At 38.9% G+C, this 18,078-nt stretch overlaps 1 protein-coding gene across 2 annotated transcripts; it reads left to right on the top strand.

Annotated features, from left to right (window-relative positions):
• Positions 1-1,891: 1,891 nt before the first annotated feature.
• Positions 1,892-18,078, top strand: cdc42ep4a (CDC42 effector protein (Rho GTPase binding) 4a). 2 transcript variants are annotated; one of them, XM_020932468.2, is made up of 2 exons: positions 1,892-2,127; positions 15,415-18,078. In XM_020932468.2, exon 2 carries the CDS (start codon positions 15,491-15,493, stop codon positions 16,514-16,516), a length of 1,026 nt encoding a protein of 341 aa, XP_020788127.1. In that variant the 5' UTR covers positions 1,892-2,127; positions 15,415-15,490; the 3' UTR covers positions 16,517-18,078. The 2 variants fall into 2 exon arrangements, with proteins under 2 accessions (XP_020788127.1, XP_020788135.1); XM_020932476.2 differs by lacking the exon at positions 1,892-2,127 and adding an exon at positions 14,341-14,378.

Here is an 18,078-nt window from a genome sequence, read left to right as displayed (position 1 = left end):
TCAAGAGAAGCAAAAGAAAGAGGACCTCTCAGATGTGATGTGGTGGTTTTAAGCAAAGAGAAAGTCAAGCTGAGCCAAGGGTAAAAGATTGTTACTGGTTAAACATTGTAATCAGACACACATGGCAGTGCAAAGCATGTCATTATGCAAACAGAATGCTATTACAATCACCTGAATGGTATCACTGAGTGGTACTTGAAGGAAGTGTACAGCAACTTGTAGAATATTACATGTCTGTTCTTTATAATGGCATTTAGTTTCTGTAGTTGTCCAAAAATGGATAGGCTAAAACTAGTATCAAAACTAGATACTAATTTAAATATCAATCATGACGATTTTTTTACTTGCATTGTAGGGTTCACAATGCTACCATGAAATGCATCCTGATGACTTATTGCCATAGTGATAAAATGAAACATAATAGCTGCTACATAATAATCCTTCTTTAGATATATGATTTCAGATACATCAGACTCTTACAAGCTCTCATAGCTGACCTTGTGTAGTTATGAAAAGTTGGATTGTACACAATAATGGCAGTGGGTTCACTCACTTGAATATTATGAATTCAGATTTGCTCTTGACACTGAGACAAGTTTTTCTGAGAGGCATTCAGTTGAAAAGTACAAGGGTTAGCATACAGTTGAAAAGTACAAGGCATAATCTATTGAAGAAATAGAAGTAGTAGTTGGCTGCGATAGTTTGAGAACATAAACATTTTGTTAAACATTAATGAATAAGAGTTTGAGCTAAGACAAAAAGCATCCGCCTGTCAGTTTTGGGTAAAAGGGCACTGGCCCTCTCTCTGCTGGTGGGACATGCCGTACTGGGAACACTGCCAAAGACACAGAATATGTGTGAATGCCGCTCAGCGCCTTTAGCACTGCCTCATTAAAGCACGACTGTAAAAGACAAAACCGATTAAGTGATTCTAATCAGGTATTTAGGACTACAGACTTGTGACAATTATCAAACAACATTTACACATTCCTCGGAGCTGAGATCAAGAAGGGCTTGTATCACCTCAGGCCACATCCTGCCTGTTAACACCTATTTGTGGTCAAAGGCAGAGGTCATCCAAGAGACCCGCAATACACAAGTTTAAACAAGAGGTGTCACAGCTCTGTATGAAGATGACTGACACTGTCCATTGACATGTCAATAGGGTGAAGGTTTGTTTATTAGGAACTAACTAGACATCAAATGAATCCTAACATGATTTCAGTGGTGTTGCTCTATGTTTGTTGTTTTTCCATTTGAAGAAAATCATAAAATAACACATATCTTAAAGGTGCACTGTGTAACTTCTCTGATTGGGTGTCTATCTCCAAGATGTTATTGCTCAATATGTTCCACACTTTGTTATTAAACTTACCTATCTTACACGTATTCAATTGCAGGTGTTTTTATTGCCCCAAATACCTGGGGAAATACCAATTCCTTCTGTAAGTAAGGTCTCCTTTCCACAGATCTGACCTGTAGGTTGGTCTAAGCTTGTCTACATGGAGATAGATATGTCCACAACATACTGTGGAACATTCTGGGCTCAGCAATAACATCTCCATGGAGACAAACACATGACAGACCCTCCTCCAAAAAGTTGCACATACTTTCTTACTTGTTTACTTATTTACTTAAATCTACTTCTTACTTTTGACTACTTTCTGGTTGGCTTACCATTTATTTATCTTGCCTTAAACCTATAGCTATAGTTTATTCCAAGTAGGTCATATAAAACCCAGTTGACAAGTCACTTAATTATTAGTTCATAAATTAACATTACACAGTTTCCTCCTCGGTGTGTCACGTTGAGTCTCATGTGCGTGTCTCCTGTATCTTTAAGGGGCCATCTAAAGGGGCGTGTCCACGGCGCACACTCCAGTCTCCAGAAGCAGGAGGCTTTGTAGTGAATTATCGCCCTCAGAGCAGCAGCAGTGCCTCGAAGGATGTGCTGCACGTCCCGTTTTACAGAAGACCTGTTTGTGTACCGTTTATATTTCTAACCGTGCGTAAAAGAGCCGCGGTTTCTCCAAGCGTTTTGTTCTGTGAGTGCGACCTCACCATCAAGCCGCTGGGGGGCTTACGGAGGAGCACGCAGCACCCGGCTTTTTGTGAATGGGATGCTTGGTAAGTAATTATACCTATTGTTCTTGACAAACGCTTGCATAAATTAGATCGTATACACCATTTAAGGTTGGTTTATTTTTATACATTTATCCTGGAATATAAAGAAATATGGTTTTACGCAGCGGCTTGGCAGAGCGTGCGCTAACCAGCTGACGCCTTGGGGGTCAGCTACTTATTGTTCTCCTGCCATTGACCCACCCTGGATCACGCTCTAAGGTGTAGGCTGATACTAGCAAGAAAGAAATCACGTGGAAAGAGGGAAATTTGGTAGAAAATACATTCTAATAAATCACGAGACGAGATATGAAGATACAATTATATGGCCTATTTCTGGTGTGGGTACAAAGAGGTGGTTATCAGATACCTTTTGTAGAAACTCGCTATAGTTTTCCAATTTTACTTTATACCATAAGTCACTTTTTCTCCACCTGAAAGGAAATGGTAAAGGAAAATCTCTGTCAAGCACAGTTTCTTACATTCCAAAGAGCCACTTGGTTGGACTCAGTGCCTTACTGACTGTAGCACCCACGATGATCCCATCACAAACTTTGTGACCCATGCGATGTAGACGTATTAGCCCTGTCCATTAGTCACCCTCTTCCTGGCAGTGTTCTGACCTGGTCAGTGCTTTCTATTTGCTTGGCTGGATTGTCATGGGGCCTGTGATGAGTCCATTGACTGGAACAGCAGCACAGGGCCTGCAAGTCTGTCAACCATCACTCCATCAATGCCACCCAGATAACTGCTCCTCAGGTATTGTTTGGGGAGATTATCTTATCAGCACTAGGGCAAAGTGCTTGGCTTTTAAAGTTTTAGGGGGCTTTGTTGTCCCTATAAGCTCTTTTTAGTTTAGTTACTGTGATTAAATTTGCTTTCCAAAATAGCAGTACATTTATTCTATAACTTGGACTTTACTGATCCACAGTGGATAGAGTAGCTCACACATCTCAATAAATATAATAACAAACAGCAAAACCATAAATGGTAATAATAAACCCAACATAAGTAGCAAAAATAGCAAGAGACTGGTCAAATAAGGCATATACATCCATCCTCGAAGAGCCTATACGTTTGTGGAGAACCTTACGATTTCCTGTTTGGTATTTAATTACCTGTATGAGAGGTATATTTATAGCACTAATGTGACAGTTGTGCATCCTTGTAGTTGTTAACACGTTGCTAAGCCCAATATTACAGCCTACAATAAAGTGTGCTCATAATCAGCTGGCTCCTGGCTTGTGTACAGTTAGGATGTACAAATACAAGCGGTAGGTGCTGTTCACTTTCCCTTTAGAGGTAATCAGATGCACCAGAACCACTAAAGTGGGGCTTTACTGTGTTATTTGTGGGCACTGAGCATTTCCCTGTTTGAGCGTGTCTGCACTCTGTCTGCTGTAAGTCTACGAGTGTCCCGTCCTACACATTCCAGGAAATGCCAGAATAAACTGTTATTTTTTTTCCCCATCTGTGAGTGGTGCTTGTAAAAGTGATTACACCAAACTCAGATTTTGTTAATGTTTTATGGATATTTAATTTGCTGATGTCAGTATAAGGTGATGAACTGTCTAATTCGATATCTGATTTTTACATCATGAGGCCGACTGAATTAAAAACAAAAACAACTTAGAGGACCCATATTACGCTATTTTTTTTATCTATGTTCTAATGTTGTTTCCTCATCAAAAACACACCTGGAGTTGTGTTTTCTCTCAAACAGAAAACACTCTGTTCCACCTTGTGATGTCATGTGACAATACAGGAAAAGCTCCACCGTTTTTAAACTCCATACACCATCACCAGAACGCTTTTGGATGATATTAGTCCTGGAATTGCCGATCTTTACTGAACAAACTGTAAAGGGTAGGCGTTAACTTGAAAGCTACCACTACATGACATCACAAGGTGGGACAGAGCATTTTTACATCTGGAGATGTAGACAAATAATAAATGATTAATCGAACATGTGTGAATTAAACAAAACATAACTCTGGGTATGTTTTTGATGAGATAACAACATTACAACATTGCCAAAATCTCTCAAGAGTCAATTTTGTGTAATATTTTACCTTTAAAGGATATGTTCAGATCTGGTTTACGGTGTTGGGTAGGGGACTAAACATTTCGATTTCAAATGCGTCTGCTTTGATGTAATTTTGAACCCTACACTGCAACCTAAAGTTCACTGTTGCTCGTGTTTAGTTAACTGGGGCAAACTCTAGTTCATTGGCATTTACATTCTTAAGGCTCGTCTTAAACTTGAGATTCTAACCGCATACTCTGTGTCATTATGTGAACGAAGAGTTTGTTCCCATGCCTTTTGTTTGCCGCCATTGTTTTTCTTCGTCTTTTTTCCCTGCATGCATTGTGATTGGTATGCTTGTGTGTTGACGCTAGGAAATGTTCTGTTTTTCTAATCTGCCCTGTTGTCACTTGTTGAAATCGGTTTACGTCCACAAACAACACAGGACAAATGGCTCCACAGTTTGTTGCTTCAAGACCACACCAGGACAGTGGTAAACTCATTTACAAGTTTATCAGCATTCTTCAACTTTTTCCCATGCATTTGATCAGTTACATTAGACAGTCACTTAGGCCTATCATGATAAATGCTATATCGACTTATCATTCAATATATGATGGATGGAACAATCATTTTGGGTGGTCAGTATTTATCATGAGTTCTTTTTTTCTATGTAATTGTTAGATTTATTTATTTTTTTGCAGTATGATAAAATTTCAGCTGTAAAAGGTTGAATGAACTAAAACTATACAATCTAATTATTAAAGTTTCTATTTATTTCCTGCAACAATAAGGTACATTTGGAATATTTTTTATAGATAATTATGCTTTTAGTTGCAATATAGTCTATATTTACTTCACCAATATATCACACTTCAAAATTTGGTATTGTGACAGTCCTACCGTCACTTCTTTGCACCAGTCCCAAGCACGGATTCAGTAATTTAAAAAAAAATAATAATCCTGAACAATTTGTCATAATTCAAATGGTTAACTAACTTGTATTTTTCTTTAAGAGCCTAAGTAGAGCCCACATGACATGTGATCCTGCCTCTTTACCATATCTCTGCATTTCTGCTCCTTGACCCTATAATTACACCACTCACTTTAAAGAAACCATTTTCAACATCCCATAATTTTCCAACATTCTTTCCGAAAACACAGGTCCCTGTTCGAGCTTTTGACATATACTTGCAGTACTTTTTGGCACCTGGTAAAAACAGCACCTGGGTCGCAGTGTTGACACCTGGTCATTAAACACCACTAACTTCTTGTGAAAACAATTCTGAATTTGGTTTATGTTAATTATGTGAGTTACCAAATGATCTCTGTCTTGCATTTTGACCACTGAATTCCACTGATTTTGTCATTTAGGCTGCATTCTTGTCATGGTTCAGATTTGGTTTAGTCCTGTTGTAGACATTATTTGGACCTGTAAAGGCTGGAAAAATAGATTGAATGGAGCTCAACAGTGACCACTTGCTTCTGTTCTGGAAGTAAATTTTCTATTCATTTTTTCCCCCATAGATTGGTAGTATATAAAGTTTCAGAACCAGATTTTTTAAATGAAATTATAGGCCTTGTGGTCATTATTTAACATGTAGCTGTTTGGCCCTTTTGAACATTTAATAGGATTTTTTATTTTTAATTTTTTTTATTTTTTTCAGAAAGTGTATGAGGGAAAAATTAATGAGAAATTTAGCTCCAGAACTGGGGTGTGGGTGATGTGTTCCGAAGTAGTCATAATAAGAAAATAATTGTAATGGGCAGATGATGAGGAGAGTGAAACTGCTCCCAGAGGTCAGGCTCTGTGTGAATAACATTCAGACTGAACCAATGAGCTAGGCCAGGGGTTTCCAATCGGTAGCTCAGGAGCCACCAGTAGCTCTCCACCAAGTAGCTTGCCAAAGAATTTCTGAATTATAAGTTTTGTGCTGAATAACAAAAAATTGATGAATAGAATGACTGTTAAAATTGTAAATATATAATTTTCATGCCTAACTTTAATTTCTGCATTAATAAATAGATAATGGTGTATGTTTTGTAGGCCTCTAACTGTTTCTATCTAAGGCCCTGGCTCTTATATTTACTCAATTTGTTGCGATTGCTAAAATGAGTAGCTCTTTGGCATTTCCGTTCTGTAAAGGTAGCTCATCGGAGGAAAAAATGTTGGAGACCCCAAGAGTGGTGATTAGAGTAGATGTGGTGTCCTGTAGGCTTTGAAAAAAATCATGACGTAAATATATAAACAAAAGGAATATATCTTTTGGTGTATAATGATAATAGCCATCTGATATAGCCATCTGACAGAAATGTGCTAAAACATGTATTGTTCAAACATAATTCATCTAGTGCAGGTTCAAGCATGATGTGAAAAATTACCCAGACAAAGTGCACTTTTTATCTTTGTTTGAAAAATTACAGTCCTTTTAATTCTGCCACTTCCTCTTTAGACAGTATGCAATTTTTTAAATTTAGCATTTATTTATCACTGATTTCATACATTGCCCACCCCTTCATATCCCCAGCAGATAACGATAATAATTATATATGTACAAAGTTAATAAAGCAGCTGCTGATGTGGATATGCTGCTGTTTGTTTGCTCAGCCCATCAGTACTACACTACGATGTACTGTACTGTTTATATTATGTGTTCAGGAAGGGCAGGCGGAGTATATTTCCGGAGATGGGAAGCTTTACTACCTCATTTTCTCCCTGCCCTTCCTGTGGTCCCATTGCCACAAACACGCTGCCACATTTCATAATACCCTTCATAACAACTGGGAACTCCGTGCTTTGGGGGTGCACCAGTTAAACAGCTGCAGTGAGTTTCAACTATCCATAATTAGACTCATTTTTGCAACTTGCACTTTCAGAACTGAGCAAAGAGAGAGTGACAGTTACTAATGATGTCACAATGAATATTGCATGTCTGGGGGACCTTTAGTTATTCGCCATCATCATAAAAACTTAAAAATGGCACGATGGATTCCTCATTTGCATTTACTCAACCATTTTGGCAAAATGCTGAGGGCGGCAGTTTAATAAAGATATATTTTCCGAATCCCTATTCATGCGCACATTTGTATTATTTTGATAGGGCAGTATTTTTACAATGTCAACATATTCCACTATATATTCACTAATAGAAGTTAATATGCAACAGTTGTTTCAATCCATAATCTTGTTCAGGAATTATTAACTGGGTCTATTCCAGCAGTGATGTGTATTAGTCTTAGAGGCAATGTAAAAGACTGAACTCACTGTTGGTACTACTGGAATACGGTCTTGTTCTTGTTTCAGTGTTAAAGGTCCTACAGTATATTGCACAAAATTGAGTCTTGTGAGCTTTAAGCCATTTTAGAATGTTGTTAGCTCATCAAAAACATGTTGAGTTTTGTTTTGGAGTTGTTTGGAGTTGTGTTTTGTTTCATCCACACATGTTTGAGTAATCCTTTATTATTCGTCTGCCTACATGTCCAAAACTGAAAATTCACTGTGCCACCTTGTGATGTCAAGTGGTGGTTTTCAAGTCAATAGCTTCTTTTAGCTTTTATTCAGTAAAATTTGTGGGCTTAAATGTTACAAATGATTCTAGTGAAGCTGTATGGAGTTTAAAAACACAGTGGAGTACTTTCTGTATCACCACATGACATCACAAAGTGGAGCAGAGTGTTTTCTGCTTGAGAGAAAAACTCAGTTTAGCCTAAATATACAGAGTTTGTGTGTTAAACATGTGTGAATGAAACAAAACAGAACAGTTTTTGATGAGGAAACATTATAACCTAGATCAGGAAATGCTGTAATATGGGCCCTTTAAGTCTCTATCTTCAGCTTGTTTTTCTATCTTAAAATGTATCTACTTGTAGTTGTTGGACTATTAAAACAACTGACAACTGTATTGACCAAATGCAGTATCCAATTTGTCTTGACATGAATTTTCGTTTAGGATCAATAAAGTATCTTGTCTAATCTAAAGAGGCTGTACTTCAAGGTTACACTTGACAGTAGCTACCATTGCAATCCATAATGTAAATGCTTCACCAGTTATTATGTAGAGTTAATCTCTTGTCTATTTTCATAAACTGCTGCGTGAACTTTCTATTTACGTTTTTAATACTTACACAATAACTTTTATTCCACCAAGACAATGGCACATAGCTGGACTGAACAATGTGACTTGTGTATACACATGCATAGGGGATCCATAATAATGATGTTTATCAGCCTATGAATGCCTCCATTGTTGCCGTCAGTAGCGTCAAAGCACAAACGAATCAAAGATGTGTTGGAGTGACAAATCTGGCATCTGCACTGACTGTAAAAATAAGAAGCAAAAGCTAAAAGGCCTTGTCAAGTACATGTTGAAGTGTACTTTCTGGGTCCACTGTGAAGCTCTAAAATGGTTATTAAGTTTTAAGACTACAGTGGCAGTTATAGTTGGTGATAGATATTTTAAGTGGAGCAAACCAAATAGCCTATGTCTGTGGATGGCCTTTTGGCAATAAGAACACTTTGTTCTTATTCGTGTAAGATTTTTTGAAATTCCTTTTGGCATAATGCTCAAAAGGGTGACTATTCCTATGCCATACTACTTACTTCAACTTATTACATAATGGAACCTTATTACATCCTTCAGATCTTAGGATTATCTGGCATTTAAGTACTCTCCAAAGTGAATCCTTGCTTAAACCTACAGGCTAATATATTAGGATGGAGCTTCTAAATATGTTTAGCTTTGATCCTCACCTAGCTTGAAGCTGTGCTGTGACAAGTCTGATTTTTCTTAAGACTTTAACAACAACTCACTTTCTCACTAGCTCACTTTCCTCCTATAGTCTGACCTCATTCATATCCACAAATGGATATTCCTGGAAAAACGCAGGCCCATTGCGTTGTTCGCCCAGGATGAATGTACAACTCTTCTGTGCCCCTTCTCAAGTCATTTAAAGACCGTAACAGAGCCACATTTTGGATTTGCCTTGCTCCATATAGGACCAAGGATTTCCACTTTGATCAGTGGGCTCTGGGCCTTCACACTGCGTTTCTCTACAGCAGTGAAAAGTGGCCTCAGAAATAAGCGCTAAGGCCAGAGTTCATTCAGGATAGTGTCATGACACTCAGCCGCTTCAGCAGACAAAGGTGCTCAATGGTGCCTTCAAGCACATGGATACAATGGAATCTGTTTACTGACTATTGTAAGTGTAGGGTTTATATGATCAAATGCATAGAGTATGGTAAATAAAATGTGCTTTATTTTGAAATATATAAAGTGCTCATATTACATTATTTTTTGATCTTTGTCATAATATTATATTATAGTTTCCTTATCACAAACATACTTGGTGCAGTGTGTGGTTTCATTCACACAAATCCTTCATGTTTTAGCTGAGTTCTTCTCTTAAACAGAAAATGCTTTGTGATGTCATGTGGTGATACAGTGAGTGCTCCACTGTGTTTTTAGAGTTCACACACCTTCACTAGAATCATTTGGATGATTTCAGCCCTGGAATTGTCATCCTCTACTAAACAAAAGGTAAAGGTTGCTGTTAACTTGAAAACTACCTCTTCATGACATCACAAGGTAGAACAGAGCATTTTGAGCTTTGGAGATGTAGATAGACTAATAATAAAGGGTTACTCAAACATGTGTGAATGAAATAAAACACCACTCCAGGTATGTTTTGAGCAGATAAACTTAAACTTAACTTAAAGCTCACAACAGACAATTTTGTGTCATATAGGACCTTTAAACACAATCAAATCAAAATCTTAATGAGTCGTTGCAATTATCGAACCATTAAGAATGCATTTATTTAAGTCCTTCACACACAAAAAAAAAAATCTTATCCTGTCTTTTCTTAAAAACTCCACTAACCCTAAAGTTTAGTAGCCAGGTTGGTGCCACCTAGTGCCTCCGCTCAATTTAATTTCTCTCCAGCGACTAGGTCAGGAGTTGAAATACACTAGACGGTTCACATAAACCCTGGAAGTGCGAATCCGGGCATCAGCAAATCAGCAAAGAGCCATATATTCTGTGTTGTCAATGATTCCCGAGATCGAGGATTTAAAGCCGGAACAAAGAGAATGTTTGGTGAATTTTATCAAGGGGAAAGACGTTATTGCCCTTCTTCCTATGGGATTTGGGAAAAGCTTAATATATCAGTTAGCCCCATTAGTGGCGCATCACGACTAAATAGCAGCAATTGGTTAAATAAAGTACCTGCCTGCCATCGAGTGAACTAATTGTAATGCTGCGATGTCAGACCGTTTCTGCGAAGTGAAACCGGCTGATGAATCAGGCTAGAAGTTTAGACTGCTATAAACTAAAATACATACAGTATATTAGTTTAGCAGTTCCAGGTTTTGAATGCATATCTTTATAATTTGGGTATGTTCTCAGCAACTGTCCAATCCCTTTTAATTCTAGTATTTGCATGTTGTGTTTCAAGTGTTCCTGGCATGTTATCAGCGCTTATTACTGGTAACTCTCTTTAATATGAGACCAATTTTGAAATCAAATTCTGGCTTAATGTCGGTGGGAGGCATCTCTTTGTACCTCTCATTGGATCATGTTGTTAAGGCCACTCCATTCACAGCAGAGGGTCCAGTGTCAGTGTGATGTCCGCTTGTTTCCTGCCCATGCTGTTGAGATAATGCGATTTTGGCTGTGTCCTTGGGCTGCAGCCTCCTAAATGAGATACTCAGGTCTGCTAACTGAGTTGTGTGGTAGATACCGATCGCGTACAGCCCATTTGTCTGTTTAATTACTACAGCATGTACAAGGCCACAAGCAAGGACAGTTACAGTAACTCTGCATACTATATTAACAACAAATTGACAAAAGGCATTACTCAGTTGGGGATGTAACAATATCCAAATCACTTGATACTATACAAACAACAGAATTATGAAATTGCTGCTTTTCTGTCATAATCCAAATAATTAAGATTTAAAAGTGCTTAATAAGTTATTTCACCATGTAGATTGGAGTGAAACATAGCAAAGGTTCATAGTATAGTTGTTTTTTAGCTGTTGCTACACCATAACAATGAATTTAAGCAACCAAACTTGTAGGGATGTACAGTAACAATAACCGAAATATCATGATATTGTATCGTCAAAGTTCTCACAATAATATTGTGGACCATCACAATATATCGAATTACCAGTCTCTTTTCTTAAATTAAGAGATATCGTATTGCAATTGCTTAAAAAAAAAAAAAAAAAAAGGACAGAGGGAACTACATAGACCATAATCCTTTGCTCCATTTCAGTGCGTGAGCTTCCCCACGCTAACGCAATAAATATCGTACCATGAGGTTCATACCGTGACAATATCGTATCATGAGACTTGGATATCGTTACACCCTTACAAACTTGTAATTCGATTGTTATGGCTCACGGTATTATGTGAGATTTTTGACAATACAATATCACAATATTTCAGTCATTGCTACATCCCTGCTATCAATAGAAAATGTAAAAAATATATAGTAACTGCTAGTAAATGGTCCTCCTTGCAGCCTCCCCTAATGGGAATTTACCTCCAGGTCATAAAGCCGTCCATCCAGGTCAGTGACTTCAAATGGAGCAGACAGACAGAGCCCCAGTGTCCAGACAGTAATAAACACATTATACAAAAGAAGGAGCATCAATACGCCATTAGAGAAATGAACTCTCAGTCAACATGACGGACGTACTAAACCTCCTGTGTATTGGCACACATGGGGCTGGTGTCAAAGTATTGATCATTTGGAAGAAATATGTTCATCTTAACTGCAGATGGCCCCTCAGTCAATACAGGCTCTTTTTCCCCTGGGCTGTAGGTATTGGAGAGAAAACACCTATTGTGATACAAGAGGAAAATAACTTCCCCAGTGTTAAATGTGCATTGTGTAACTTTTCAGGCTGGGGGGTTCGCTACAACGGAGATGTATTGCTTTGCTTGTAATGTTCCACAATATATTTAAGATGCATTTATTCAATTATTGGTTTTATTGCTTGAAATTACTTTCTAAAAACAAGCATTCTGACTGTGAGTGGGGTCGCCTCTTCACAGTTCTCACCTGTAAATTGGCCTGGTGGCATCCCTGCTTGTCCCTGTGGATATAAGTTTAATGCCATACTTTGGAACATTGCAGGCAAAGCACTAACATCTCCATATAAGGAACAGTCAGACCCTCTAGTTGCATAGGGCAGATTTATGATGGATTTTTTCAGAGTTTTCACAAACTGTTGCCTTCTTCTGATTGAAACCTTTAGTACAAAATATCTGTAGCATTTTCAAAACACTTTTATTCATCTTATTGCTAAAGATTGCTAAATATTTTCATCAAATTGGTGAAAGAACTTGTTTTTTATTTTTTTTATACATAATTAAATCCTTGGGTTTTGAGCTCTTGACTTGGTATTTTTTATTGATAATTGTGTTATGTGATCTATAAACGGAGCCACTTTGCCTCCTCCAGGGGTATAAATGCATTTGGGGGAGCAGGATGTAATATAATTTCCCCAGCAGATGTGAAATAGCTGGCGAAGGGGGAGAGCAGAGGAAGCAATGATTTGGAAACATTCCTAGCGCTCAGGTTTATCTACATGTGAACACACTGCTATTTCAAATCGGGTTCAAAGAAGACTGTTTTTAAAAGCGTGGATGGCGTATTTACTTATTTTCTTCTCTTTTTTTTGGTTTCCATCGGTCTATATTGGGAGCGTGAGTGAGTACTGTGAAAAGTGTGTTTGTAAAGTCAATCCTACTGTCATGACCCCACTGTTCCCACGCTGACTGCAGCTCTCCCAGGCCCTCATTCACATGTGTACGCCCCCACATGCGTGGAGCTATTAATGTTACTGAGAATCTGGAGCTACTTCCACTAAACTATTTTAGATGGAAGTCTGAGGATGTATCAGTTAGTTTTGTGAAATACCCAGACAGATAATTGTAAAGATGATCAATGTCACCTTTGCAAAACTGGCTGTATGTTACTTTCAGATAGAGCTGCAAGAGGAATCGCAATCGACTCAAAATCACAATTTCAATGGACGCAATTAGCAATTCACAAAGGCTGCAATTTTTCAAGTACCGTAATTCACCACCACAAACAACAAAATATCCTGTCATTAAAAACTGCTAACCCTGTAATTTAGATCTTTGCAGGCATGTTTGAAATGTGATTCTTGTATTCGATTGTCAGTTCATATTTTAGTATTTTTGTTAATTCTTCTGGAGACCTTCACAATTGGATGTTTTTCAGAATTAGTACTTAAGGACTTCGAATTAGAACTTAAGAACAGGCTCAATACCGATATTCATACTACAATTATAATAACAAAAACACTTTTAAACTCACATTATAGTACTTTGTTTGTTACTATGTGGTCTCATAGTTGTGATAAAGCTTAAAACCATTCTGAAATTGAGATCTTGAGATTCTGACAACCCTTTTGTAACATGTTACTTAAAATGTTCATTGTTTTAACTAGAGAGATGCAAATTTGGGTTTTTCATTTTCAATTCTCAACAGTTAGCTTGAGTGAGCCTGAGTTGTTCAAAGTATTCATATTCACATACTATTTGATACCAGAGCTAGTATCAAAACTCATTTTATAGGGCCACATAAATCAATGGAAGTATTTAGATCTGTTATCTAGTACTGAAAATGACACGCTTTCAGGCCTGTGTGATGTAATAGTTTGAGCATTTACCCCTAAACTGCACGGTCATTTGATGCTGTTCTCAAATGTGTCTTAGATGAACTGTAGTCCTTCTTCTAAAAATTACAGCTTTTTGTTTGGCATATTACTCCTGCACTACATCTAGCAAAACATGTTCCTGACACAACAAGCATGAAATTATACAACTTTTTATGTCAGTTCGTGCTAGAAAACTCTCCTGTGTTCCCGACTTGCACGTCTTTTTGTGTAGTAACATTTAACTAGCACATCCGACTGTCAGAACAGGAGCCCATGTTTTTCTTGTTTCGTACGAAGCCCCGAGCCTTGTGCAGCCCTTTGACAGGAAGCTCTGTTGTTGCAAGAGGGTGTTACTATGGAAACGTCCGCAGGTGAGGGCATTAACAGGAAGAAGAGTTGAGCTTCAGCTGGAGAGCACATGAGGGGCGGGGCTTAGAAAGGAGGTCAAATTACTAAAAAGAAACAACCCCTGAAAGCACTTGACACTACACAGTCAGAAGCCGTTATGAGCAAACCAGACATGCAGACAGCAAGGTAAGCATTTTGGAGATGTAGTTTTTTCCACCCACACCGCTAAAGTCTCAACATTTTCTGACCAGACCACCCATATGCCTCTCCTTTCATGTTCATTTTATACAACAATATGGATTCCTAATGAGACGCCCATGTGTGCAGAGCCAAGGGGAGTGATGCTGATTTGTTGATGGCCTGTGGTGCTGTTTTCCTTCGCTGTACTTTTTAATAATGCATGGGCCTTACATGGCAGCTGTCAGTCAGAGATTTCAAAAGGAAGGAAATGCTTTATCTTCCGGTTGTGATTGCATCCGTCAAGTCTGTCTGACAGCAACCGTGTAAATCCAGGTGACAGGTGGAGTATTGTTTTTTAGGAAGGAAAAGGAAAATGAGATAACAAGTTCTTATAATGCAATAGAGGAAAAGGTCTCAAGCATTCCTCCATAACTCTTGTTGGTCTGTGGTAGTTCAAAATAAAATCTTGTGGTCTTCCCTTGCAATATTTCTCACCATTACATATCTGAGGTCATCTCTTTGCAATGTTGCTTATCATTTTGGGAGCTCATAATAGATGGTTTAAAATGTTGCAGTTAGTGGTAACATTTAGAATTCCCTCAAAATGTTTTTATTTCTGTAATCATAGAGGCGTCAGTGTTATTTGTGGAGGAGCAAGTTGTGTGATTACGTGCACTTTTCCCTCCAATTCCCTAAACCACAATACAAACTGTATTTGTCTTCTTTAATATATCAAGGGTTTCTCTTGTAGTAATCTATACTAAGATCCTTTTATAACTATAGCAAATGTAGAAATCTCACAGAATTTCCCAAAATCACATATTGAAATTGTTTTTAGATAATCTGATACCCTTTCCCAGTGGAACAACATAATATATGTACATTGCATATGTATTATATTACAAACAAAAATGCAAAAGAGCCAAAATTAAATCTCAAAAGTAGCTCGTGTTAGATGTAATACTGTTAGTTTATTATTAGTGGAAATGAAAAGCATGCACTATACAATTAGATTCTAAACCTTTTCTTCTTCTTCTTTCAGGTTTTTGATTCACCAAGATCCAACTTCACAGTGAAAATTATATTGAAGTCTGAAACCAAAACACAACATCTTCATCATGCCAATCCTGAAGCAGCTTGTGTCCAACTCGTCCCAGACCAAACGGCGCACCCGTGTGGACCTGACCAGGGAGATGATCAGTGCACCCTTGGGTGACTTCCGTCACACCATGCACGTGGGCCGCAGTGGTGATGCCTTTGGTGACACCTCGTTCCTCAGCACACGCTCTGGGGAGCCTCCATCTGAAACCACTTCCTTCCCCCGCTCCCCTCGGCCCGGCCTACTGTCTCGCACGTTCAAGAGCAGCAAGCGCTCCCAGTCTGTGACCAGGGTGGATAACGCTCTGCTCTGCCCTGATGGCTCACCCACATATGTCAAGAATGCCATGTCTTTGCCTTTCCTTAATAATCAAGATGGAGGGGACAGCACGGGACCCACAAGTCTAGCCTGTAGTCCAATGAAACCACAAACAGATGATGGAGGAGCTGCAGCTGCTGCCAACTATTTAGTGGAAATTCAAGAACGCAGCTTTGGGGAGCTGACAGAACTTCCAGAGACCTCTCATCACTTTGGAGGTGGGATGAAGCATGCTGAATCTGTAATGTCCTTCCATGTTGACTTGGGTCCGTCCATGCTGGGTGACATTTTGGGTGTCATGGATAATCAAGATGATGATTTAGGATTCGAGGAAGGCAAGAGCAGTGAAGGCCGCGGTTCACCTCCACTCAGCCACCACGAAGAAGAGGAGAGCCTGGGGAGAGAGGAGGGTAAAGTGGAGGAGATGATGGCAGAGGAACAAGGAGGGAGTGATTTGCAGTTGACACATCCGAGCAACGCTTTTGATCTGGGGCCAGAGAACGGAGGGCCCTACACGCCCGAGTACACTCCGGAGATACGACCCAAACACCTGCAACATCTGGACAGCTGCTCCATGTCCAGCTCCGGCTCTGCTGCTCTGGATGACAAACAAATGAGTCAAACATACACAGGAGATACAGACAGCGCCACCTTCAGTGCACCACCAGAAGAGGAGAGCAACTTTTCTTCCTTTATGGAGGATGAAGATGATGAGATTCGAGTATGAAAGGAAAAACTCACTGCCATGGGCTTTGGAAGATGTTGTCCTTTGACTGCGTGAATGGAACAGTAGGTGTGGGAATGGGATTGTTAAGAAGAAATCTCTCCAAAAAGCGACTGCTCCTTTAGGACGTGCACTTTTTGATCGTCTGTCAATGCTTCTGTGCCTTTGAGAAAGTGACACAGGAGAGACTGCTCTTTTTCACATACATTCCACACATTAGCATGGCAGCAGTGCACAAGTAGGACGGGCTGGAAAGGGACTATTGTAGAGAAAACACTTCTTCATAACTAAAGCTTGGGTTCACGCTTCTCTCTCACTTGATGTGCTGTTGCTTTTCTCACCGTGCTCTGACTCTGTCTCTGGCTGTGGGGACATCATGAGGCCCGTGCTGAACAGAAGGCCCCTGTCATAGCGGGGATCACTTGTGGGTGGTCTGTCACAATGAAAAGGGGACTGTGTTTTTCAGCAGTGTGTGAAAAACCGTCTTACTCCCTCCGCCTTGAGTCGCTGTCGTCTGAAAATATTTTAGCAAAGTGCCATAGATCTGTCAAGAGTTTCCTCTCTCATGTAACTCAGGGTCACAGCGCTCAAAGGCTCCCATTTCCGCCTGAAAATCTAAGCTCTGCTGTTTTAGAATGTGCCCCGTCCACAAAAACATCTTGGTAATGTACTTGTGATTAAAGAGCTGAATAGTAAAAAGAAAGTCTTTTTGGGGCTGCACTAAAGTGGCATTATTACAAAGGAAAGTGTGAATCTCAAAAACTTTAAAAAGCCCTAAAATGTGAGAGATATTTCTGAATGTTCAAATTGACGAGAAATGATTTCAAATCTGTTGTATCAGGTTGAAAATGAAAGGTGCAGCACAACCACTTCCTGTCATGTTTTGAAAAGTTGGGCTATATGTATGCAGCAGTACTGTGCACCCAAGCATCCACTGTGTTCAGAGCATCACTACTTCTATTAAAAGGGCATTATACATTGTTTATGGTCAAACACTACAGACGTCCATAGCCAGTTTCTTAATATGGAAATTACTATTGTACATTTGAAACTGGAGAAGCCACAGCCAGCAAAGCCTTAAATTTAAAAATGCCATTTCGAAGGTACGCTTGTTACATAGTCATTGCATTTTGACTGTATCTCTTGCATCACTAAAACTCATATCCACAAGTACTGGGGCACCCTTGGATTTAATTGATTTTGTTGCCTTAACTATAACTGACACATGTGCCAAATAACAATTTTCTAGCCAAAACTTATTTCCATCATGAGGCTTCTGACTTTTTGGAAGGACCTGTCAAATCTGTCTCTCCACAAGGGTAATCACAGTTAAATTGGAGTAAGAGTTTCTCACACAGGAAAGAATAAATTAGCATAACTGGATGTGTACTCAAACACTACATTGTGATTTGGCTGTGAGTGCGAAGGCTAGGCAGTGTGTTTTGTCTGCAATGTTGGATATTAAGCCTTAATGTCGTCCTTTTATATTGTATATTTACATTGTCTTTCTTTGTATTCAAAATAACATATATTTTGTCAATAAAAGAAGTAATGAACAGTTAAAA

The sequence above is a fragment of the Boleophthalmus pectinirostris genome, unplaced genomic scaffold (genome assembly GCF_026225935.1).
Source record: "Boleophthalmus pectinirostris isolate CB_2022bp ecotype Guang Dong unplaced genomic scaffold, ASM2622593v1 HiC_scaffold_17, whole genome shotgun sequence".
NCBI classification, from domain to species: Eukaryota; Metazoa; Chordata; class Actinopteri; order Gobiiformes; family Gobiidae; genus Boleophthalmus; species Boleophthalmus pectinirostris.
This window is presented reverse-complemented; position numbering and strand designations above follow the sequence as displayed.

Bases quoted from the DNA above. Each gene is read 5' to 3' on its own strand.
- cdc42ep4a (XM_020932468.2), top strand. From the start codon at position 15,491: ATGCCAATCCTGAAGCAGCTTGTGTCCAACTCGTCCCAGACCAAACGG.